General features: G+C 41.8%; 1 protein-coding gene and 1 long non-coding RNA gene across 2 annotated transcripts; one reads left to right on the top strand and one right to left on the bottom strand.

Annotated features, from left to right (window-relative positions):
• Positions 1 to 1,168: 1,168 nt before the first annotated feature.
• Positions 1,169 to 4,016, top strand: LOC144598350 (uncharacterized). Its single transcript, XR_013547853.1, has 5 exons — positions 1,169 to 1,273; positions 1,504 to 1,610; positions 2,666 to 2,734; positions 3,401 to 3,474; positions 3,900 to 4,016. It is a non-coding gene; the product is annotated as an uncharacterized LOC144598350 (long non-coding RNA).
• A 1,894-nt stretch (positions 4,017 to 5,910) lies between these two features.
• best4 (bestrophin 4) lies at positions 5,911 to 22,704 on the bottom strand. Its single transcript, XM_078408097.1, has 9 exons — positions 22,553 to 22,704; positions 20,844 to 20,938; positions 17,716 to 17,949; positions 15,716 to 15,870; positions 13,815 to 13,892; positions 10,897 to 11,049; positions 10,285 to 10,365; positions 7,500 to 7,654; positions 5,911 to 6,196 (listed from the first exon to the last, which is right to left on the bottom strand). Exons 1-9 carry the CDS (start codon positions 22,702 to 22,704, stop codon positions 5,911 to 5,913), a joined length of 1,389 nt encoding a protein of 462 aa, XP_078264223.1.
• Between the last annotated feature and the right edge of the window lie 2,430 nt (positions 22,705 to 25,134).

Genomic DNA, 25,134 nt, shown 5'->3' on the forward strand with positions numbered 1-25,134 from the left:
TTTGAGCCAGCACCACCATTCAATGTGATCATGGCTGAGCATTCTCAATCAGTACCCCGTTCCTCATACCCCCTGACTCCGCTATCCTTAAGAGCTCTATCTAGCTCTCTTTTGAATGCATACAGAGAATTGGCCTCCACTGCCTTCTGAGGCAGAGAATTCCACAGATTCACAACTCTGACTGAAAAGTTTTTCCTCACCTCCATTCTAAATGGCCTACCCCTTATTCTTAAACTGTGGCCCCTGGTTCTGGACTCCCCCAACATTGGGAACATGTTTCCTGCCCCTAACGTGTCCAACCCCTTAATAATCTTATACGTTTTGATAAGATCCCCTCTCATCCTTCTAAATTCCAGTGTATACAAGCCTAGTCAATAGACAATAGGTGCAGGAGTAGGCCATTCAGCCCTTCGAGCCAGCACCGCCATTCAATGTGATCATGGCTGATCATTCTCAATCAGTACCCCGTTCCTGCCTTCTCCCCATACCCCCTCACTCCGCTATCCTTAAGAGCTCTATCCAGCTCTCTCTTGAAAGCATCCAACGAACTGGCCTCCACTGCCTTCTGAGGCAGAGAATTCCACACCTTCACCACTCCGACTGAAAAAGTTCTTCCTCATCTCCGTTCTAAATGGCCTACCCCTCATTCTTAAACTGTGGCCCCTTGTTCTGGACTCCCCCAACATTGGGAACATGTTTCCTGCCTCTAATGTGTCCAATCCCCTAATTATCTTATATGTTTCAATAAGATCCCCCCTCATCCTTTTAAATTCCAGTGTATACAAGCCTAATTGCTCCAGCCTTTCAACATACGACAGTCCCGCCATTCCTGGAATTTACCTAGTGAACCTACGCTGCACGCCCTCAATAGCAAGAATAGTCGCTCCAGTCTTTCAACATATGATTGAATGGCAGGGAGTAGACGATGGGACGAATGGCCTAATTTCTACTCCTATTCCTTATGACTGTAAGGGTTCCTTGAAGTGAGAGAAGTCAATGTTCACACTTCCAAAGGTCCTTCCACACGCGGCCAACGGGACCGATCAGAGCCCGCAACAATGGGCAGCCCCCAGCTGATCACGTGGCACGCATTGTCACGTCACGGAGATGTTGGGCCAGTCGCCTTCCAGCTTTTTTTCTGACGTCAGCGAGGGGGTGCGTGTGTATATATACAGGGTCCGGGGCGGCGCTCGGCCTTTGGCGCCGGAGATCCCCGACCGGGAGTCATGGGTCCGCCGGTGATCCCCGACCGGGAGCCGGGTCCACGTGTAAGGTAAGCGAGAGGCCAGGCCCAGGGCTCCGGCCCTCCGAGGAGGGCAGCAATAGCCGGGCGGCGAGTGCCGATGAGGACAACACGCTGCGATCTCTGAGTTCACCCTGTGAAGAGATCCCTTGGAGAACTGAGCACTCGCTGGTCAGCGCGCCCTTCCCTTCCCTTCCCCCGGCTGCTGTTCCTCGCTCTGCCCGGGTTGGGGTTCACGTTCACTGCTTCCTCTCTTCCAGGCTCCGGAGAGGAGGATGCGGGCCGTGGCCCTGGCCATGCGGCTGCTGGAGGAGGTTCTTATGTGAAGCCCGAGTATAGAGATCTTCACCCTGATACCGACCATGTGGTGAGTGGTTGCACTGATGCGTTGCCTATAATGTAAGACGACCCGAGACCCGTTTACTTTAAAGTCACTTCATTTTAATGATATAAAAAGTGGATATGGCAGTCTAAGCGAACAGAATCCAATAACTGGGGCCAATGAGTTGCATTTTCCAGCTGCACTTGTGGACTGTGTTGTCCGGTAAGCCGCACGTCGGTGCATTTCCATTCGTTACCATTTTTATAGCGCTTCGTGGGAAAGTATTTTTCACAATTGGCAAGATTTAAATTTTTAAAAAATGCTCCGGCGTGTGAAATCGTATTTGCTCGGGTCCAACGTTGTTAACTTCGCAAGCTGTATCGTAATTTTATATTCAACAGAGTTGCAAGCTAGTTTATTGTAAATTCTTGCTCGTGAGGTTGTATTTGTGGAATTCTTTGCCACAGGCGATTGTGGGAGGCCGTCAGTGGATATGTTTAAGGCAGAGATGGATAGATTCATGATTAGTATAAGAAAATAACTGCAGATGCTGGATATAAGAAAATAACTGCAGATGCTGGTATAAGAAAATAACTGCAGATGCATGATTAGTACGGGTGACTGAGAGTTTATGAGAAGGCAGGAGGAATGGGTTAATGTCATAATTGGTGGGTCGAATGGCCTAATTATACTCTTATCACTTTTATTTTATGATTTTCCCCCCCAGCCATGACTAAACATTTGCAGTGCGTTTTTAGGCAGCAATGCGGTTGTGTTGTAATAATTGCATTAAGCGGTACAACCCAAATCTGTTTATTGGGTCTTGTTTAAAAATTGAACTATTAAATTGCCCATTGCTTTGGGAACTAGACTCATGGGTTGAAAAGGAACACAGTGTTGGGTCTGGCAGCATTTCTGGAGAATGGGTGACTGTTAGGGACCCTTCTGACTAATTGGGACCCACGAGTTGCATTTTTCCAGCTGTACTTGTAGATTTAATGAGAAAACCGACGAAGTTGACATTTCCTCCACTTTTAACTAATAATCTGCATATGTAAAATCCAGTTTTTGGTCATTGAAATGCAATTTTCTGTCTACAGATCGGTTAATATCAACTCCAGCAGTGGAATTGACTTGGAAGTTAAAGGATTGAATATGTTTTGGTCATGGTATGTTAATTTTAATTCCTAATTCTACTTTGGGAATTGCTTTATAAGAATGTGGTCTAGAGAGAGAGGGGGGAGTCCATCCTTTGTGTAAAAACAAGCATCTACAGTTCCTTTCGTATATGAGAGGCCATTCGTCTTGCCCTGCCTAAGCCCCGTGCCAGTTTCTTCACTGTACACAACTGAATGCGGTTTGGAATTCCACATCAGGCGGGACAGCAGGTGGTGGAAATCTGAAGCAGAAAGCAAACTGCTGGAAGAGTACAGTGGGTCAAGCAACTTCTATGGAGGCAGACTGATGGTTGTTTTGGGTCATGACTGCAAATTTATTCCTTGTCTTCCATTGGTAGTCTGCTTTGCCAATGATACAATAGCCGGGCGGCGAGTGCCGATGAGGACAACACGCTGCGATCTCTGAGTTCACCCTGTGAAGAGATCCCTTGGAGAACTGAGCACTCGCTGGTCAGCGCGCCCTTTCCCTCCCCTGGCTGCTGTTCCTCGCTCTGCCTGATGGTTGTTTTGATGATGATAATTTCTGTCAGTTCTGCTACTGAACATCTGTGGTGACACCTAGTGATCTGTAGAAGACTTGGGAAGTGTGTTCGGTGGACAGCAACATGACATGTTTGCCTACTGAGGTACTATATCTTTGCTTTTTTGTATTCTTAGACTTGAAGATATTGTTTAAGAAGATTAGGGCGTGAAAGACAAAGTAGAGGCCCATCTGAACAGAAATCTCCATGGTACGTATCAGTGATGTTGGTAGATGGCATTCACAATGAATTTATATTGAATGTAGACCTCCAGTATGGTGCTAATCAACTTTTTCCTGATCTAATGATGACAACATTATCCAGTTCTGCTACTGAAATAAATGATGCTACTTTTGTAGACTGAAGGCATGGAAATAAGTTGCCAGATGGTATTCAAGCACCAATAAAACTAACGGAACTAACAGCCTTTGTTAATTAGTCCAACATGCCCTGACATCGAGACACGGCTGCAAATTGTGGGAATTCTAGGTGCATATCACCTGTTTCCTTCTGTGTCTTACATTCAGTGATTTTTTGAATGGAGAATTGCAAAAATTTAGTTTTCTCATCAAATGCACTACAGCATTCTAATTAGAATTTGGTTTGTGTTAATAACATGATTTTTTTACTTCCAGCTTCTACGTGGAGGATTAATGGCTCAACAGTGCTATGTCTGTGGAAAGTTTAAATGAAGAAACATTAGCAGTGATATATTTTGGAAATGATTTAATAAACACTATTTTTAAAAAACACTATCTTGACTACTTGTCTGTTGAAAATTGTATTTCTAAATTTGTACAAATTTTGGAGCAAGGATAGGCTTCTGGAGTTTACTGCTCGATAAGATTTGCTGGTCTGATTGAAATATCAACTCTACATAAAGAAATTTTCCCTCTATCAGAATTTTGTAAACTATGTCAGGAATCTATCTCCCCAGCCTTCTGCCAATGAAAACAAACCTATCCTCGAGATGATAGCAGTCATGGTGAATTTACCCAGCAAAGTACCCTCTTCTAAATGTTACTAGACCAAGTTGGCCCAAACCTTTCCTGCATTGGTGCAGCACCCTCTCCTCCCCAATGCCCTTCCCCTCCTCCCCACTGCCCGTCCCCCTCAGCCCTCCTTATCCTCCTTCCCTCGGAGATAGATTTAAATTTTAAAATGTGAACAACTTTTAAAATATAATACCGATTTCAATGAAACCTCTTCCATTAGCACCAAAGGGACGACGGTGAGTAAGGTGGGCCTAAAATTGTCGCGCTATCGTGTACCATTTTGGCTAGTTCAGGAACAATCAAACGAGAGTTTTAGTATATAGATGGCCACTTGGTAATGGGAAGTTTTCCCTTAATGAATTTGCAAATCAGTACCTAAACGAGATGAGAATAAAACTCACCCATCTGATCTACGGCACCCATGTGATGTTGGGCGGCACGGTAGCGCAGCGGTAGAGTTGCTGCTTTACAGCGAATGCAGCGCCGGAGACTCGGGTTCGATCCTGACTACGGGTGCTGCACTGCACTGTAAGGAGTTTGTACGTTCTCCCCGTGACCTGCGTGGGTTTTCTCCGAGATCTTCGGTTTCCTCCCACACTCCAAAGACGTACAGGTATGTAGGTTAATTGGCTGGGTAAATGTATAAATTGTCCCTAGTGGGTGTAGGATAGTGTTAATGTACGGGGATCACTGGGCGGCACGGACTTGGAGGGCCGAAAAGGCCTGTTTCCGGCTGTATATATATGATATGATCTATGTAAAAAGAAGATATTTCTGTTCAGTGTTTGCTTCGTGACATGTGCAGATGACGGATTTGTGTTAGTCATGATGTGAACTGTAGCATGGGGGTCACCTGCATAGTAGCTTGGAATTCAACTCATTTGTATTGCCCACCTGTAAGCCCATCAATATTCTAGAATTTCACTGCTCCCTTCAAATTCACCATGCCCCTTCTAGGAAAGATGAGAAATATCCACCTAAGATTTTGCCTGGATCGTTTGGTGCAAAGCACATTCTGTCTTTGGTCTCTAGTGGGCTTGACTCTTGTGTATAATATACATCATTGTTTGGGTCTTTAATCTTGATGTCTAATTATATTCTGTGACCACTTTTGTACTTGTGATTTCTTTTAAGTATTTCTTCACTTTATGCTTCTAATCTGCTTTAGTTCTCTACACATGGCATATGTTTTGACTTTCTAAAGCCTGCAATATTATGATATCGAGTTCTTTGAACTTGCTGTCTCTTAAGTTTACTGCTTATAAGGGATAGGAGTAGAATTCGCCATTCAATCATGGCTGATCGATCTCTCACTCCAAACCCCATTCTCCTGCCTCCTCTCCATAACCTCTGACACTCTTTTTTTAAACTTGAATTTCACATTTAAATGACTTGCACTTGCTGGAATTAGACTGATAGATGATAAATGGAATCTGATGGGGCAGGGATCATGGGCAGATGGAAGGGGATTGGAAAGATTAAAAAAAGGGAGAACAGTGGAAAGGTGACTGGGAGAACATGGGGTGTGGGTTACCTGAAACTGGAAGATTCATCGCTCATGCATTTTGAAAGTTACTCGAGCAGAAAAGTTGATGACATTTGTCCATTTTTTTCATGAGGTTGCCCACTGTACAGAAAGAGGGCTGTCACATTAATTTTGATGATCTGAGCTGTTCAGTATGGTACCAAGACTGGGTTCAGTGGGTCTGTCTTGATCCTCTCTTTCAGACTCCTCTTCCTTCATATGTATGACCAGATCAGATTCATTGAGCTGGCAATTTGAAGAGCTACCTTGTAATGAATTTGGTTTATTGCCCCAGCCAAAGTTTCTAAGACTAATGGCTGGTGAAGCAGCAACATTCAGGAAGCGATTAAATAAGGGAGTGTGAACTTTGAGCTCCATTTCTGACTCGTGCTGTACCTGGCTGTCGATCATGCTGAAATAATAAAAACATGAACAGTTAATTTTACATATAATGGACGTTGAAATAATTGTTAATAATTTTTCTGATGGGTTTCTAATTGACCTATTAGGATTTCTTGAGGTCATTGGATCTTGTGAGTAATCATGTGATCTCTGCTAATTGGAAAATTATAAAATGTTTCAAGTGGACTTGAATCAGAAATCTGAACCCTGGTCCCAGAGTGAAATGGATATTTCAATTTCTGATAACGTAAATACAATCTTGTTGCACCAGATGGGTTCAAATTGATTTGATAACATCACCATGAAGTGCTTAGGGATATATTATAGGTGCTAGATTAATACAAGTTGGCATGAATAAGTCAATAAGCTATCAATGGTATTTCATCAAACCATTCTATAAACAAGTGATATATGTAAAAGAGTGTAAAATACTTTAGAAATTGTATTTAACAAAAAATAATATTTGGTTAATAAATTTTGCTCTTGTATACTAATACAATACAGTATCTGATGGTCATCACTTCCTAAGAGTCCACCAGGGACTATATGGGAAGTATCCTACACCCACTAGGGGCAGTTTTTAACACTATCCTACACCCACTAGGGACAATTTTTACATTTACCAAGTCAATTAACCTACATCATAAGTATATCATACTTAATTACTAAACTAGGGGTTCTTGTCTTTGTCTCAATGTAGTTTTGAATGACAGTTCCAGAATTTAAATTAAAGCTGTCTCGGTGATGCCCATCACGAATCACAACCCATCCAGTCTTTCACTAAATCCATCAACAGACTGATTGTTCCTACCTGCTCCTGCCCCACAGAACTCATCTCCAAATATCTTGATTCCATCCTATTGCCCCATGTCCAGCTCTTTACGACCTACATCAGACACCTTGCACGCCTTTCAATCTTCAATTTTTTTAATATAAACGGGACGCGACCCAAAACATCACAAATCCTTGCTCTCTGGAGATGCAACCTGACCTGCTGAGTTATTTCAGCATTTTTTTTTTTTTTTAATAAACCAACATTTACAGTTCCTTGTATCCCTATCTAGTTCACTATTGGCTTTCGGGGAAGGAAATTTGCCATCCTTTTATCCTCTGGTCTATTTGTGAATCCAGATTTCCCACCCCATCCTACAAAGCAATTGACTCAGTCGTATTATTTCTGAGGTAATTAAGGTTGGACAATAAGTGCCAGGTCTGGCAATTATGTTCTCATCCTGTGACTGAGTGCATTGCTTAAATCTAATGATTTTCCTCCCATCACTCTCGTGAAGACATAGAATGGAACTTATACTAACTGCATATCGAAGGTTGATCCCAAAAATGATGGTTTGTGGGTCTCGCTTGCTGTGGCAATGGTGTAAGGAGGTTGAGGTGCAGTATTGTTCCAATATTTATCCTTCTCCAAAGCTGGGAGATTCAGGTACATATCATCCACTGAAAGAAAGGAAACCTGCATAACCAAAAAATAGTGAAAATCAAAAAAGCTGCAGCTGCTGGAAATCTTCAATAAAAACAGAAAATACTGGAAATATTTATCTGGAAAGAAACAGATTCAACATTTTAGATGGATGACCTGATTATCTTCAATATAGTATCCTGTTTTATACATGTATATGTTAATGATTTTGTGCTTAATGTAAGGTATTATTTGATGAGGAATAAATAAAGTTGTTTGTAAAGAATACAAGATGGCTTCTTCAAATCATCCTTGTGGCCTGTGAAGCACAAAATAACTTTGTCCACATTTGCTAAACTGAAAGATTTTCATTATGCACAAGACAAAGTTAAGAGAGTGTAGAGAAGGCAAATCCCAAAATAAATCTTTAATTAATCATCATTATTTAAAATTCTAAAACCATTCGATCAACAGCTCTGCTTCTCCACTGCAGAGTATGCCTGTGCAGTATGGGAGCGCTCAGCTCATGCAATGAAGATTGATCCTGTGCTAAACACAAGCTGTCGCTGCATCAGTGAATGCATGAAACCTACCAAGACTGACAACATCCACCTACTCTGGCATTGCACCTCCTGGAATCAGAAGAGCTGTAGCCAGTCAAAAAGAATGCCTCCAACAATCAGAGATGAAAGACATGACCACCCTAGCGTTAGAAATCATGCAGAAGTTTCCTCTCTTCTGTCTATCCCCTGGTCTGCAGTGCATCGTCCAGAAGGCTCAATCTCTGGGAAGAGAGACTAGAGAAATCTCCGGAAGACACTCACATGGCAATCGATCCCTCTGAGAAACTCCCATCAGGTTCCAACCAACCGTGGATAACCTGGCACAGTCTCAACAGATTGAGGACAGACATGGGGAGGAGCAAATCGAACATGCTGAAGTGGGGATATACTGAAGATGCGGCAGACTGCGAGTGCGGACGGGGCCTCCAGACTATGGAACATCTCCTGAGCTGTGACATGCTGCATGACACGTGCACTGTAAAGAATCTTGCAGAGGCCAACGACGTGGCACTAAAATTTGCTCGCTATTGGCAAACAGCTGTGTGATGACACAAATAAATAAAATAATTAAAAAACTTGAAAATCCTGATCTTTGTGATGCATTTAAATTTCTCTTTGATAACCTAATTTTTCAGGCAATGCACAAAGGAGCCATTGATGTCAGATAGACTCTGAAGGCAATTCCCCATTGTAACTGCATTTAACTCCGTTTAAACAAGGAACTGCAGTTGCTGGTTAATACACAAAAGGACACAAAATGCTGGAGTAACGCAACAGATCCTGCAGCATCTCTGGAGAACTTTTTTTAAAATAAATTTCAAAAATATACTTTATTCGAGAAATAAATATATACAAAACATGTTCCTTACAAAACTCCACAAGCATCTCTGGAGAACATGGACAGGTGATGTTTTAGTTCGAGACCCTTCTTCAGACTTCAGAGATGCTGCTTGACCTGCTGAGTTACTCTTGCACTTTGTCCTTTCCCCATTGTATTCACATATAGCATTATCTGATTTAATTGGCTATCACACAAACAAAAACTTCACTGTATCTCAGTACATGTGAATATAATAAATAGCAATATTTTCTCTGAGGGGTCAGAAAGAACACTGGCACTTTAGTATGTTATTGATTAAAATTAAGTCACAAATGAAGACTAAGTGCCCTCCATAATGTTTGGGACAAAGACCCATCAATTATTTATTTGCCTCTGTACTCCACAATTTGAGATTTGTAATAGAATAAATCACATGTGGTTAAAGTGCACATTGTCAGATTTTAATAAAGGGCATTTTTATACATTTTTTCACCATGTAGAAATTACAGCTGTGTGTGTTTATACATAGTCCCCCCATTTCAGGGCACCATAATGTTTGGGACACATGGCTTCACAGTTGTTTGTAATTGCTCAGGTGTGTTTAAATGCATCCTTAATGCAGGTATAAGAGAGCTCCCAGCACCTAGTCTTTCCTCCAGTCATTCCATTACCGTTGGAAACTTTTATTGCTGTTTATCAACATAAGGACCAAAGCTGTGCCAATAAAAGTCAAAGAAGGCATTGTGAAACTGAGAAACAAGAATAAAACTGTCAGAGACATCAGCCAAACCTTAGGCTTACCAAAATCAACTGTTTGTAACATCATTAAGAAGAAAGAGAGCACTGGTGAGCTTACTAATCGCAAAGGGACTGGCAGGCCAAGGAAGACCTCCACAGCTGATGACAGAAGAATTCTCTCTATAATAAAGAAAACCCCCCCAAACACCTGTCCTTGATGGTAGGTCACAGTGGGGACGGAGATACGAAAAATCGCACCTCCGTCAAGGCAAGAGATTGAAAAAAAGTTTCCCCCAATTCCCCCCACCCCCCACATAAAACAAACCAAAAAACACTAAAACATACTTTAACACACACTTAAAATAATTTAAAAAACAGTAGAAAGGACACAGATTGTTGGCGAGACAGCCACTGCTGGTGGCGCCACCTGGTGGATTTTTTTCTATTACAAATCTCAAATTGTATCTGCCATAATTGTCTCTACTGTCAAGCCATTTCTGCAGCGCCAAAACACGTGCTTTGGCCATTGCACACAATAATGCCAAAGCACAATATTAACATACCTGAAGATTGCGGTCTATCAGTTTGTTTGTTTCAAAATCATCATCATCTTCCCCAAATGGATTAATGATCTGTTCTGCCACCTGATTATGGAAGAAAGATAGGAAAGCAGCTCAGGGAAAATTATAGGTAGAGACCATTTTGCTGATGTGAGAATCATAGAAGATGGCTTTAATGAAAGATTGGAAACAATTGAATTCAAAATTACATGTATGAATAACCAAAAAGAAGAAGAAGGTTTGGCACAGATCACATCGTCCACATCAGATCACATAGTTATAACTGACCACTCTGGAATTTCCATTGAATGATTTGTATTTCTTAAATTCAGCTATAAGATATTTAGGTTTATTCACAGCTTGGCTTTCCAAAGACTAAGGTACAGCACTCTGACGGTTATGAAATAAACAGTGTTAGATTGTGAAGTTGGACATTACTGGGATCCATCCGTGAATTTCTCCCATGCTTATGAATTTTTAATTTATAAAATTTTGAAATTAATAATAAGATGTGTCGTGGATTCCCCGTTGCGTAATTTTCATGCAACTCCCTATAACATCTAAATTCCCTTAATCCGACCTTTAAATGTACACAATTGATTGCAAAGTCCTGACCTTAAGCCAGCCTGCATAAAAGAAGAACTGCAGTAAGGTGAAGACCGGAACATAGATGTCTATCTTATCGTCTTCATGGCCTGGCTTTGGTTCAAGAAATTGGCGTCCAATCAGACAGCAAGCAAAAAAGGAATAGACAGCAATAGTAACCACCTGTGAATGAAACAAAAGGGACAGTTATAACTCATGGAATGTGGACCATTCACAAGATCAGGAAAAAAATAGTTTGCAGATCTACTCTTGTGGTCAGTATTTTATTATTTGTTATGAAAATTTATTGTAGGCACCAGGTTGCTCCATCAGGAATAGGGGTAGAATTAGGCCATTTGGCCCATCTAGTCTACTCCGCCATTCAATCATGGCTGATCAATCTCCCTCCTAACCCCATTCTCCTGGCATCTCTGACACCAGTACTAATGAAGAATCTATCTCTGCCTTAAAAATATCCACTGACGGCCTCCACCGCCTTCTGTGGAGAAGAATTCCACAGATTCACCATCCTTTGACTAAAGAAATTTCTTTCATCTCCTTCCTAAAAGAACGTCCTTTAATTCTGAGGCTACGACCTCTAGTCCTAGACTCTCCCACTAGTGGAAACATCCTCTCCACATCCACTCTATCCAAGCCATTCACTATTCTGTATGTTTCAATGAGGTCCCCCCTCATCCATCTAAACTCCAGCGAGTACAAGCCCATGTGCACTGCCAACAATAAACTGACTGATAGTTCAGCAATAGGAGGCCATACACTTCCTATCACCCTTATTATTCAATAAGATCCTGGCTAGTCTGATTTTGGCCCTACCATCACTTTTCTGATAAATTTTCATAACCTTTGATTCTTCTATTGGCTGAAAATCTATCCCAGTCTTGACCATGAACTGCAATTTCCCTCCTAATGTTCCCCTGGCTGGAGAACACCACATATTCATGACTCCGAGAGAAGAAATCCTCCTTGCCTCAGTCTTAAATAAATGACCCTTTTCTGAAATTTCGCTCCCCGATTAGAAATTCTCGCCTGAGAGAAACATCTTCCTTCATTTATCTTGTCAACTCCCTCAGAATCTGATAATAAGATTACTATGCATCCTCCTAATCTCCTGCTCAACTTTCCCCTCATCACAGGGATTAACCGACCGAGACTTCTCTGAACTGCCAACAATACCAATACATCCTTTTTTAAGGAAAAACTGTATGCAGTATAGCTGGTGTCCAAACCCTGTACACTTATGGTAAAATTTCCCCTCTTTTATATTCGCTCTCCTTTGTAATCAAGGCTGGTGTTTCATTTGCCTCATAGTTAATGCCTGTACCTGCAGGTCAACTTCCTGAGCTTCATGTACAAAAACACCAAGATCCCTCTGTATAACATCGATCCACATGCTCTCTTTTAAACAATATTAATTTCTATTCCCCAATTATGTTACATTTGCCAAATGGTGGCCAACTTGCTTAACTGTTCGATGTTTACAGGCTCTTTGTATCTTCCACAGATTATGTTTGCCCACTAGTCTTTCTATAATCAGCAAATATGACCATGATGTATGTGGCGTCTTTATCAAGGTCATTAATATTGGCAAAAAAAATACAAAGTGCTGGAGTTGCTCAGTGGGTCAGGCAGCATCTCTGGAGAACATGGATAGGTGACGTTTCAGTGGGGATTCTTCCTCAGACTGATATATTGGGTCGGGACCGCTCATCAGGCTAACAGACACAGGAGACAAACTATCAACTCTCCCCTTTCTTGATCTCTATGTCTCCATCACAGGGGACAGACTTTTGACTGTCTCTCCCACTCATTAATATCAAAGATGACCAGATAAGCTCCTGGCACTGATTCCTGTTGACACCCCAGTAAGTGTCAAATAATGTTCTTTGTACCCAACACTCTTCTTACTGTGTAGTAACACCTCCCTTATCATTACCAACATATTACCACAGGGTCTTATGCAGGATCCCTTATATTGCAGCTGATCAGATGCCTTTATGGAAATTCAGATATATCTACTGTATCGGTTCTCCTTTATCTACCCTGTTTGATACATCCTCAAAGGACTCTAATTAAATTATAAACTATATCTATCCAAAGACTCAGTGGTAGATGTAACATACATTGATGTTGATGATTTCCCCACATCATGAATTTCTGATCTCAGTGAAATGCCAATAAACTGGATTCCCAGCACCAACTAGGAGTTCCTTGCCCTGCCCAAAGAGAGGAAAAGATCATCTACACGGTGGCGCAGCGGTGGAGTTGCGGTAGTTGCTGCCTTACAGCGCCAGAGACCCGGGTTCGATCCTGACTATGGGTGCTGTCTGTAGAGATGGTGCTGTATGGTCCTCCCCATGACCTGCGTGGGTTTCCTCCGGGTGCTCCGGTTTTCTCCCACACTCCAAAGACGTACAGGTTTGTCGGTTAATTGGCTCCGGTAAAGTTGCAAATTGTCCCTAATGTATGTAAGATAGTGTTGGTGTGCGGGGATTGCTTGTCGGTGCAGACTCAGCAGGCCAAAAGCCCTCTTTCCACGCTGTATTTCTAAGCGTTTAAACATTGGGATGAAATTAGGCTGATTGCATTTATACCCAAAATAGTTCAATAAATGTCAACTTTAAAAAGAAGTTTCTTTCTTCCTCCCAGTAAGCATGTGAGCATTGACAGCAGATGAAGAACTATCCGTCTGCTTGAACCCGTGCTACAGAGCTACCTTTGGGGAGTATTGTTTATGACTTCACCATCTTGAGGGGGTTCACAGCTCATTTTCCTCAGCATGGCCTGGCAGACCAGGGGAATTTCCTGCCACCTTCCTCTTGACCCAGATGGCATACCCTGTATGCTAGAGATCAACAGACCTGGCATAAGCAATGGATTGAAGTTGGCATCATTCAATTTTGTGGGGTGAAGTTCAATGAAATACTGACCTGAGTATACACGAGTGGAATACTGATCCAGTCATAGTGAAACAACAGACTGCATTTTGCTCGATGAAGATTTAATTCCTGCAAGAAAGGAAAGGAAATATATCTATATATCTATCTATATATCTATATATAGAAATCTCTCTCTCTCTCTCTCTCTCTCTCTCTCTATATATATATATATATATATCCTTGTAATTGAGGCAGTGCAGCGTAGGTTCACGAGATTGACCCTGGGATGGCGGGACTGACATATGAGGAAAGATTGAAAAGACCAGGCTTGTATTCACTGGAGTTTAGAAGGATGAGAAACATATAAAATTATAAAAGGACTGGACAAGCTAGATGCAGGAAAAATGTTCCCAATGTTGGGCGAGTCCAGAACCAGGGGCCACAGTCTTAGAATAAAGGGAAGGCCATTTAAAACTGAGGTGAGAAAAATCTTTTTCACCCAGAGAGTTGTGAATTTGTGGAATTCTCTGCCACAGAGGGCAGTGGAGGCCAAATCACTGGATGGATTTAAGAGAGAGTTGGATAGAGCTCTAGGGGCTAGTGGGATCAAGGGATATGGGGAGAAGGCAGGCACGGGTTATTGATTGAAGACGATCAGCCATGATCACAAAGAATGGCAGTGCTGGCTCTAAGGGCCGAATGGCCTCTTCCTGCACCTATTTTCCATGTGTATATATATATATATATATATATATATATACATATGTGTGTGTATGTGTCTATAAATATATATATATAAATATATATATATATATATATATAAATATACAAATTATGTTAATGTGATGCATTATCATTTATGTAGTGAAGATCACTGAGGAGAATGTCAGCAGAAAGGGCACAGCAGCAGAGTTGCTGCCTTATAGTACCAGAGACCCAGGTTCAATCCTGACTATGGGTGCTGTCTGTGCAGAGTTTGTACATTATTCCTGCGGCCTCTTGGGTTTTCTCTAGGTGCACACTCCAGATTCTCCAGGTTTCCTTGAACTCTCCAGACATACAGGTTTGTAGGTTAATTGATTTGGGCAAAATTGTCCCTAGTGTTTAGGATAGTGCTAGTGTGGGGGTGATCGCTGGGTCGGCACGGTCTTGGTGGATTTCCATGCTGTATCTCTAAAGCCTAAAGTATAATATATTTGACCATTTGAAGTGATGCCGCACACTGATGTTAATGTATACTTTATCAACGTGTTGTAGGCTGCAAATAATGGTAGTCCTGTTCCATGGTAAAGACCACTGGATAATTTGTCTTTCAGTCAGGTTTGCTTTTCATGCTATTCAATGAGATTAAGAATGATTTTATGCAGGTAATGCGTATGCTAACTATGCTCCACTCATTGTGAGTTTTCTGGAGAAATCATTCTTTTTTCATAGAGAGTAATTGCTTTATAAATGGTCGTAGGTAGTTTCCTCAATGTTTAGTTTAGAGATGCAGCATCGAAACAGGCCCTTCAGCCCATTGAGTCCATAACGAGCATCGATCACCCGTTCACACTAGTTCCATGTTATCCCTCTTACTCTACACCTTAAAGGCAACTTTATGGCAATTAATCTAAAACCTGCATGTCTTTGGGATGTGGGAGGAATCTGAAGCGCCCGGAAGGAACTCTCGAGGTGACAAGGACAACGTGTAAACTCCGCCCAGACAGCACCCGACGTCAGGATCGAACCTGGGTCTCTGGTGCTGTGTGGCAGCAGCTTTACCATCTGCGCCACTGTACAACCTTGAATGCTTCAGACAAATTGTTCTCTGAGTGAAATTCCCTTCTTTACGTGCAGTGGGTTTTGTTGTGAGCTTTGTCGTACAATCTTTTGTCCTCCAACTCAATGACTGGGGCTTATTATAAATCGGCACACTGATTTATTTACAGTACGCTCGGGATCAAGCTTACATCCATCAGCAGTCTGAGAGCAACATCGTCGCGGATCCGTCCTTCTCTCCTTGCCTGAGCTGCCAGATTCGTGAACCACACACACGGAATCCAATACTTATTAAAGTCAGAGTAAAGGCTTTCAAATTTCTCCAGTTCGTCATGGGTCATAAAACCTGTAAACAAGAATGAGTAGCTAATAGAACGTAGAACATAGAACAGTGCAGCACAGGAACAGGTCCTTCAGCCACAATGTCTGTGCATAGTCCATACCCCTCCATATCCATATGCCTATCCAAAAGTCTCTTAAGTGCCACTATCATATCTGCTTCCACCAGCAGCATTCACCACCCTCTGTGTAAAAAAAACTGCCCCACACATTTCCTTTAAACTTAACCGTCTCATCTTTACTATTCTCAGTATAATAAGGCTCTGACTGTCTACCTGACTTCTCATAATTTTATATCATTCATCAGATCGCCCATCAAACTCCAGTGTTCCAGAGAAAACACTCCAAGTCTATCCAACCTCTCCTTGTTGCTAATACCTCCTGATCGCTGCTTCATTCTGGTAGACCTCCTCTGCACCCTCTCCAAAGCTGCCCCGTCCTTCTTGCAATGGGGTGCATGCAATACTCCAAATGTGGCCTTACCAAAGTCCTATAAGGCTGCATCATGAGTTCCTGACTCTTTTTCATGGGAACTTATTTCATGGGAGTGTATTTATATACTTGATAAGTTAAAATCAAAAGGGACTGACTTTCCATTTCCTATTAAAAAATCAAATGGAAGAATCACATGCCAGCATGGGAATATCATTGAATGCTGCATGGTTTTCAATTCATGAACATTAGGTGGCGCCAATTATGGTCAAATGTTTGTCCAACCCGTTCTTTATTTTAGCTGTAACGACCTAATTCAAACACACACAGTTTCAGCATCAGGATAAACTGACCATCTGATCTAATGTTGTCTGCTCAAATGTTTTAATCAAACTGCCAATTACTATTTAATGATATTATTTTGTGTGCGCATTTTCCTTTTGAACTAATTTCAGACTCAAAATTACAAGTAGATTTATTCCTTTAAAACAGGCAATTGTCTTTGAGTAATCACTATCTAATACCTTATATTATTGAATATTGCTGATTTGAAAAGAGTTCAAAATGGCTAAATGGGTGGAGTGGATCATTTACAATGGTATAATACCAACCCAGGAGCTTCATAGTATCAGCTGAGAAGAGAATACAATTAAGAATTAATCAAGGTTTATCATATCCAGCTATAAAGTGCAGCACATTTACCAAACCATTGTGCATGGCTGAACTAGGAGACTGAGCATGAGGAGGAGTTTATCTCAGTCACGTAATGGGTGAAAATACCACAGTGCTTTGGTTCGAATACAGGTGTTTGTGTCTGACTTGTGCTTAATTAATTCATGAGAAATCAGGATTGAAGGCGTAACACTGTGACATGAGTGGGTTATTGTTGCAAAAAAAATCCTCACATCCCATGGTAGAAAGTGTGTGTGCATGAGCACCTTAGATTAAAAGGCAGAGGCTTCTGTATTAATGCGTCTTGTACTTGATAATTCCACTGACTATAGTTCTTATGGTTGCACATGCCTATTTACAAGTTATCAATCCCCTTGTTGTACCAACAGAACCAACAATGCATTCAAAGACTTATACTCTGTTCCTAATGATTCTGCCAATGGGTATTCATCAGTAAAGGATTCAGGTGTATGCTAACTCATTATTCTTAGTTCAGTTTAGTTTAGAAATATAATGCGGAAACAGGCCCTTCGGCCCACCGGGTCCGCATCACCTGAAGTGCGGGAGGAATTCGGAGCTCCCGGCGAAAACCCAGACAGGTCACAGGGAGAACGTACAAACTCCACACCAACAGCACACGTAGTCAGGATCGAACCCGGGTCTCTGGCGGTGTAAAGCAGCAACTCTACGGCCGCGCCACGCCATCGTGCCGCCCCAAATATTCTTCTGCAAATATGACTCACATTACCTGCTTCTACCACATGTTCGATGGAAGGAAATCTCTTTCGGATCCTGGTGCTAATGGAGCGGAGGATGAGCACAGCGGACAGGTTGGCGTATCGGATAAGTGTGCGTCGCAGGATCCGACCTTTCTCATCAGCGCCGTGAACGTTGCCGGACACCACACACATCAGCCGGTCTGGAAGCGGGATGTTTGTGTACTGGTTCCACCAACGGTTGATAATAAGTGTAACATAAAACCCTGCCAGGGTGGGTGATGGGGATAAGGTTATAGTGCAGAAGAACATGAAATTGTGACACATTAACTTGGTATATCGACATTTACACATTTTATGGTAAGCATTAATATTTGTCTGAAGAAATGTTACAACATTTATCATTTGGCATCGAACTCAGATGCGTCAAATAATAGTCCAAAAATAAAATGTGAAAGACTAGTTTAGTTTATTTGCACGCGTACTGAGTGAGGCGCAGTGAAAATGCGGAAACAGGCCCTTCAGCCCACCGAGTCCGCATCACCTGAAGTGCGGAAGGCAACCAGAGCTCCCGGCCAAAACCCACGCAGGTCACAGGGAGAACGTACAAACTCCGTACAAACAGCACACATGGTCAGGATCGAACCCGGGTCTCTGGCGCTGTAAAGCAGAACTCTACGGCTGTGCCATTTGCACGCGTACTGAGGTGCAGTTTTTTTGTTGCATGCTGATCAGTCAACGTAAAGACTAAACATGATTACAACCATGCATCCAAAGTGTACGGATATACGAGAAAGGGAATAGCCTTGAGTGCACGGTAAAGTCCAGTCTGAAGAAGGGTCTCGACCCGAAACTTCACCCGTTCTTTCTCTCCACAGATGCTGCCTGTAGGAGCCATTTATGCTTAATTCAATTACTGTCATTGTGTTGTGGCTATGTTTTAATGTTTCTAGTTTATGTCCCGCTGAGTTACTCCAGCATTTTGTGTCCACCTTCGATTTAAACCAGAATCTGTAGTTCTTTCCTACACATAAAGTCCAGTAAAGTTCCTTTTGTTTCCCTACTGTTCAAATGATAGGATGGAGCCTACTCTGCATCTGCAATCTCGTAGCAGAACCCATGAATAATATGACTGTAGCCGGCGGATATTCACCAATAAAATGCCAATTTGCACGTCTTCTAAAAATAAGGGTAACATTACCAATTTTTGCAACATGGTCAATCTCTTTCCAACTGAGCAATAAGCAATGAGAATGGGTTGGGGTATTGGGGAAACTCAGATTTTCCCTGTGGTGCGTTGGGGCAGAGCGAACTGAAATCTTCCCACATAAGACATAGGAGCAGAATCAGGTCATTCAGCCCATCAAGTCCACTCTGCTGTTCAGTCATGGCAGATCTCACAACCCCATTCTCCTGCCTTCTGCTCGTATCAGCCCATCTCCTCTCGCTCGTTGGGACATTATACTGGAGCACGACTTGAATGCTCTACTTACGTGGACCTTTATTTTATGTTGATGGTTTGGAAAAATCTTAAAACAATCCGCAATGGAAATATACTTGTAAAGATCCCGGAAGCCATAACTTTCAGACCATAGCATTCTGACAGCACGTTTATTAGTTTCCTTTCAGAACAAAAAGCCGCAATCAATTCCCAGCAAGTAATGGTCATACTTGACAAGAATTACTCTTGTCTTATGTCCTGTTTATACAGGTGCCTATTTTTCAAGGACTTGGGATTTTTCTTAAAAATAACTAATTTCCATAAAGTTCTTTGGATTGGAAGCACTAACCACGATGAGTGTTTTCTTTTCCCTTAAAAATGAAAATTCTGCAGGTATGGTCTGGTCTAATTTGCATTTTCATTGTATCCTAGTAGTACTACCCTTTTCTAATATATCTGAGAAATTGGCATAAATATTCCCTCCAACTCATTGAAATTCATCGTTAAAGTTAAAAAAAAAAACATAAATGTGAACAACTTACATTTATATTGCCCTCTTCACAAAGATCAACTCCTTATTCCTGAACTGCTGAAAAGGCTAGGAGCTGTAGATATTTACTAAGAGACATCAAAGGCTCAGCCAAAAAATTAAGTACTGAGATGTCTCTCGTGGTTAAGATGGAGAATTGGGCAAGGCCAAATGATTTCGGAAACAATTCAAGAAACAAGAGAAGGTTTGACTAAAAGATCAAAGTTCAGTTCAGAAACAGAAGGAATGGAAAACTGGTGGTAGTTCACAGTCAGCGGAGTGGAACATAAGATTTGGAACGTAGGAAATTCTCGGCAGAGTGACATCATGAAGTTATCTCAAAGTGTGGTTCTCCTGGATCATGTTTCTATGAGGTAGGATGCTAATGGTGAACCAGAGAGAAGGTGGTGGGAGTGATGTGCATGAGAAGATAAATAATTGAAAATGATATTGTGGCTGAATTGGAAAGGATGGAATGCCAAGTACATAAATACAGCAGAAATGCATCAGGCTGATTAGACACTACAGGAATGCCATATGCATCGGGAAGGTTTCTTTTCTCATATTATCACTTCACCCTCCATGCTTTGACTGGAGCATGACATGCCGGCTTGGTCAAATACAGCTTGGTCAAAGTCCAAACATCTGCCTGGCCATTCGATTTGTTGTTATCTTAGGTGTTTCGGCTATTAACCTCCGGAAATATCTTTAATATTAGTGCCAGTTCCCAAAGTTATTTTGTGGGATATGAATTAAATTCCCTGCTTGTGAGAATTTCAATTAAATTGTGACTTAATTTTATATGTTTGAGAAACTTTTTAATGCTTCAAAAAGGAGTGTGGTCACCTTTGGCATTCAATTCTATGCAACGTGTTAGAAAACTGGACTAAATAGATATACACAGGGCATTTCTAATCAGAACCAAAACCCAAGGCATTCATTGACTTGTTACAGGGAGCCAATTGAAATGGCAGACACCAAGGACTTCCTTTTTAATCCTGCCAAGATGAAGAATATCAGTCACTATTTTCCATTTATATGCCTATTCTGTGTAGAATCCTCACAAATGAACAGGAAACAGATTCCTTACAATACAAGTTACAATATAAATACACGTTTTTGATATTGATTTATTATCCAACCATCCTTCACGGCTTTATAGAATTAAACAAAAAAAATTAGATTCAAACCTAAAACAAAAGACATTGGGATAAGACTTGTCTGCTTATCACAATACGTAGCCACCTTCTCAAAGACAATCTTCTGCGCAGGTGTCAGGAAATACCTACAAGGAATAGAAGTAGAAACACATCATCAGATACAAGTAGTAAGTGTAAAAATAATTTTATCTGAGTTTGAACGCTAACATTTTCTTTAGTGTCAGATTGTGCTTTTAAATCCATTAACATCAATACAATTTGAAGAGCTCTTTAGACTTTAGCAAGGCCTTGGACAAGGCCCCATGTATTATGTATGGAATCTAAGGTGAGCTGGAGAATTTGGAGGCCCATGACTAGTGGAGTGCCATATAGGTCGGTGCTGGGTCCACTGTTGTTTGTTCTTTGCATTTACGATTTGGATGACAATATCATTGACATTGTTAATAGAATTACAGGTGTGAGGAAGGATATCTAAGTTTTCAACAGGATCAGTTGGACCAGGGAATGGCAAGCGGAATTTAACTTTTGCAATTGTGAGATGCTGCACTTTGGTATGGCAACCCAGGGCAGGATTTACACAGTAAATGGCAGAGCCCTGTAAGGTGCTGTAGAGCAGACAGACCTGGGAGTACAGGTGCACAATCTCCAAAAAGTGGCGAGTCAAGGGGGCAGAGTGGTGAAAGAAGGCATTTGGCATAAAGGGATTCAAAATGCTGGAGTAACTCAGCGGGTCAGGCAGCATCTCTAGAGAACAGCATAGGAGATGTTTTGGGTTGGGGCTCTTCTTCAGACACTTCGTCTTTTGGCATGTCCGGTTACAATCGCCCACGTATCGGACGGATGTCATTAAGTTGGAAAGGGCACACAAAGGATTCACCAGGATTTTACCTGGCCTTGTGGGCTTGAGTTATAGGGAGAAGTTGGATAGGCTGGGGCTTTTTTTCTTTGGAACGTTGGAGGCTGAGGGGTGACCTTATTAAAGTATAGAAAATCATGAGGGGCATGGATACAGTGAATGCTCACACTCTATTTCCCCCCAGAGTAAAGGATTTAAAAACTATAGGGCATAGGTTTAAGGTGAGAGGGGGGAGATTTAAGGAGAACCTCAGTGGCGACCTTTTCACTCAGAGCATGATCCAATCTGGAAAGAGCTGCCAGAGGAAGCTACAGAAGTGGATAAAATGATGACTTTGAAAAGACATTTGGACAGATATATGGATAGGAAGAGTTTAAAGGGATGGGGCCAAAATGCAGGCAAATAAGACTAGCACTGATTGCCAATGGTCGGCATGGAGACAGTGGGCTGAAGGGCCTTTTTCCATTTTGTATAGCTCTATGACTATCTTTTCAGGGGATTATTGTGGAATATGTCCTGCTTGAAATGAACAAAAGTTATTTTATCCCTGCCATGGCACTGCCCTCACCGCATTTACCTCCATCCATCCCTATGTGGACTGATGTGTTAGGGTCACGACAGGTAATTCATAACGTTGGTTTGGGCAGTTACTTCTCTGAGGACGAGTTACATGTCCAATGGGAAGGATTGAAGTAAAGAATTGCATGAGAGCGGGACCTGTAAGTAGATTAGGATTTTGGAAAGAAAAGATGATTGGAGACTTGCAGTTGTTGCTTTGAGAAGGATGTTGAACGGAAATGGGAAAGAGGTAGTTTGATAGGGGATCAAGAAGAGGAGTTCAGTGATTAGTTGCAAAAAAAAGTATATTGAAAGACTCCTTTACCTGTACGTGACACTGAAAACTGAGTACAAGCTGATGAACACAATGAGCTCCTTGTACAACAGTTTGTAAATACTCCCTTTCCAACGCAGGAGTAGCTTGGAGAATCCAGCAAATCGGGCATCTGCCACTTTTAGTGTGTAGGAAACCGTCATGGTGCCCCTTGGATGGAACTATCTGAAAGTCCTATAAAGGTCTCAAATTAACATTTACAAAGATAATATGAATGTATTGCACAAAATCTTTCAAGGTTAACTGATCGGTATTTTAGCACAGGGCGGCAGGGTGGTGCAGCAGTAGAGTTTCTGCCTTACAGCGCCAGAGATCCGGGTTCGATCCCCTCTCCCGGTGCTGTCTGTACGGAGTTTGTACGTTCTCCTTGTGACCGCGTGGGTTTTCTCCGGGTGCTCCGTTTTCCTCCCACATCCCAAGGACATGTGGGTTGGTTGGTTAATTGGTAAATTGGCCCCAGTGTGTAGGATAGAGGGAGTGCACAGGTGATTGTTGGTCCGTGCAGGCTTGGTGGGCCAAAAAGCCTGTTTCTGCACTGTTTCTCTAAGCTAAGTGCAGGTAGTCAGATAGTCTACGCATTTTTACGTGTAGTGGATTAAACGGGGGATGGGGAAGTGCTAAATATAGATTGAAAGATTAAAATCTATTAGACGCACAAATCAGAAAATTTGCAGTTGATCTCGTGATTTGTTAAAACGACATTTTTCTCCTATGTTCCAATGGAATGAATTATAAATCAAAATATGTCTGCTTCTGAAATTTATTGATTTCTAAATGTCTGCTGGTATGATTTGTGGGATGTTATTGCTTTCCAAAATGTTTCTTGAACTCAAAGGTCATGGGAATCTGGTTTTCTTCCCATCAGGTTCGGCTTGGTGTCAATGGTTCAACATTCTTCCTCTGTAAAAGCAGAATCTGAACAAAAACCTGCAACTTTGTGAATCATCAGACAATTCAGAAGCAAGTCTGGTGTGTTGCCATTGACAAATGAAGGTAGCTATTCCGATATATTCTTGGGGAATTCTGCCAACGTCCCATGGGAACAGCAGCAGAAATTGAAAAAACACACAATAAGTGCTGGAGTAACTCAGCACCTATTCTCCCACTATGCCACCCATCTTTCCCCATCTCCCCCATCCCGCCCTGACCCATTCCATCTATACTCCTTCCTCTGGCTTCACATTGCAATCCTCTTCTCTCCTTATCTTACAGACTGTTCCAGATGCTACGATCAGGCAAACGCCTCCGCTGTCACGCTGCGAAAACGGAGAGGATGAGACGGAGCTTCTTCCCACAGGCCATCAGGACTGTCAACTTTTACAACCCCAGAGACTAAATTTTTGCCGACACTAATAGTAACTTATTAACTTTATTTATATGCTGTAACTGTAATTATTTTTTGTGCACAACCCGCAGGCATTGCCACTTTCATTTCACTGCACATCGTGTATGTGTACGTGACAAATAAATTTGACTTGACTTGACTTATTTTCAATTAGAAGACCACAAGACATAGGAGCAGAATTAGGCCATTTGGCCCATCGAGTCTACTTCATGGCTGATCTATTTTTCCCTCACAACCCCATTCTCCTGTCTTCTCCTCATAAATGTTGACGCCCTTGCTAATCAAGAAACTATCAATCTCCGCTTTAAAAATACCAAATGTCTTGGCCTCCACAGCCTTCTGTGGCAATGAATTCCACAGATTCACCACCCTCTGGCTGAAGAAATTCCTCCTCATCTCCATTCTAAGGGTGCGTCCTATTATTCTGAGCCTATTACTGGACACACCCTTTCCACGTCCGTTCTATCTAGGCCTTTCGTTATCCAGTAGGTTTCAATTAGATCCCCCGTCATCCTAAGGCCAAGGGCCTTCAAACGCTCCTGATACATTAACCCAATTATCCCTTGGATCATTCTCGTAAACCTCCACTGGATCATCTCCAATGACAGTACATCATTCCTCTGATATGGAGCCCAAAACTACACACAATGTACCAAATGTGGCCTCACCAGCACCTCTGAAATATTCAGCATTGCTGCCTTTCTCTTATATTCTAGTTCTGGAAATTGTCCACCCATCTGCCAACCAAAACATCCCTCACCTGTATCCACCTATCACTTGTCAGACTTTGTCCCGTCCCCATGCCTTTTCCAGCTTTCTTCCTACAATTAGACTGAAGATGGGTCCCAAAGAGTTTTGAAGAAACATCGCCTAGCAACGTCTTCAAGAGGTGCCTGACCTTCCAGCACTTTGTGGGGTTTTTTTATAGACCAACATCTGCAGTTTTCTGTGTCAGCAGAAATGGTGAGATTGCTGCAGAGATTCAATGCCAAATGTTTGGCTGGATTTATTGATCTCCCAAAGTTCTTTGTAACGTTGAGTCTCTTCATAAATCAATAAGAAGCAGGGAATGGAATCACATGCCATTCAGACCAGGTACATTTGGGAGTTTGCCCTCAGTGAAGGTCATTAATGTGAAGTGGTTAAGTTTATGGGCTACAAAGTGTTACATTTATTGAATAGATTTTAACAACATGCTTTGATCAGATAAATACTTAGGATATTCGTC

This window comes from Rhinoraja longicauda, chromosome 11 (assembly GCF_053455715.1).
Source record: "Rhinoraja longicauda isolate Sanriku21f chromosome 11, sRhiLon1.1, whole genome shotgun sequence".
Classification (NCBI taxonomy): Eukaryota; Metazoa; Chordata; class Chondrichthyes; order Rajiformes; family Arhynchobatidae; genus Rhinoraja; species Rhinoraja longicauda.

What these genes read in the sequence shown, in the direction of transcription:
- best4 (XM_078408097.1), bottom strand. Translation starts at nt 22,704, where the DNA reads ATGACGGTTTCCTACACACTAAAAGTGGCAGATGCCCGATTTGCTGGA. An exon ending in CCCAATGTCTTTTGTTTTAG is followed by an intron (nt 17,950 to 20,843) that starts GTTTGAATCTAA and finishes CCACCCTGGCAG; the next exon opens with GGTTTTATGTTACACTTATT. An exon ending in GGATCAACCTTCGATATGCA is followed by an intron (nt 6,197 to 7,499) that starts GTTAGTATAAGT and finishes TTATTATTTCAG; the next exon opens with CATGATCGACAGCCAGGTAC.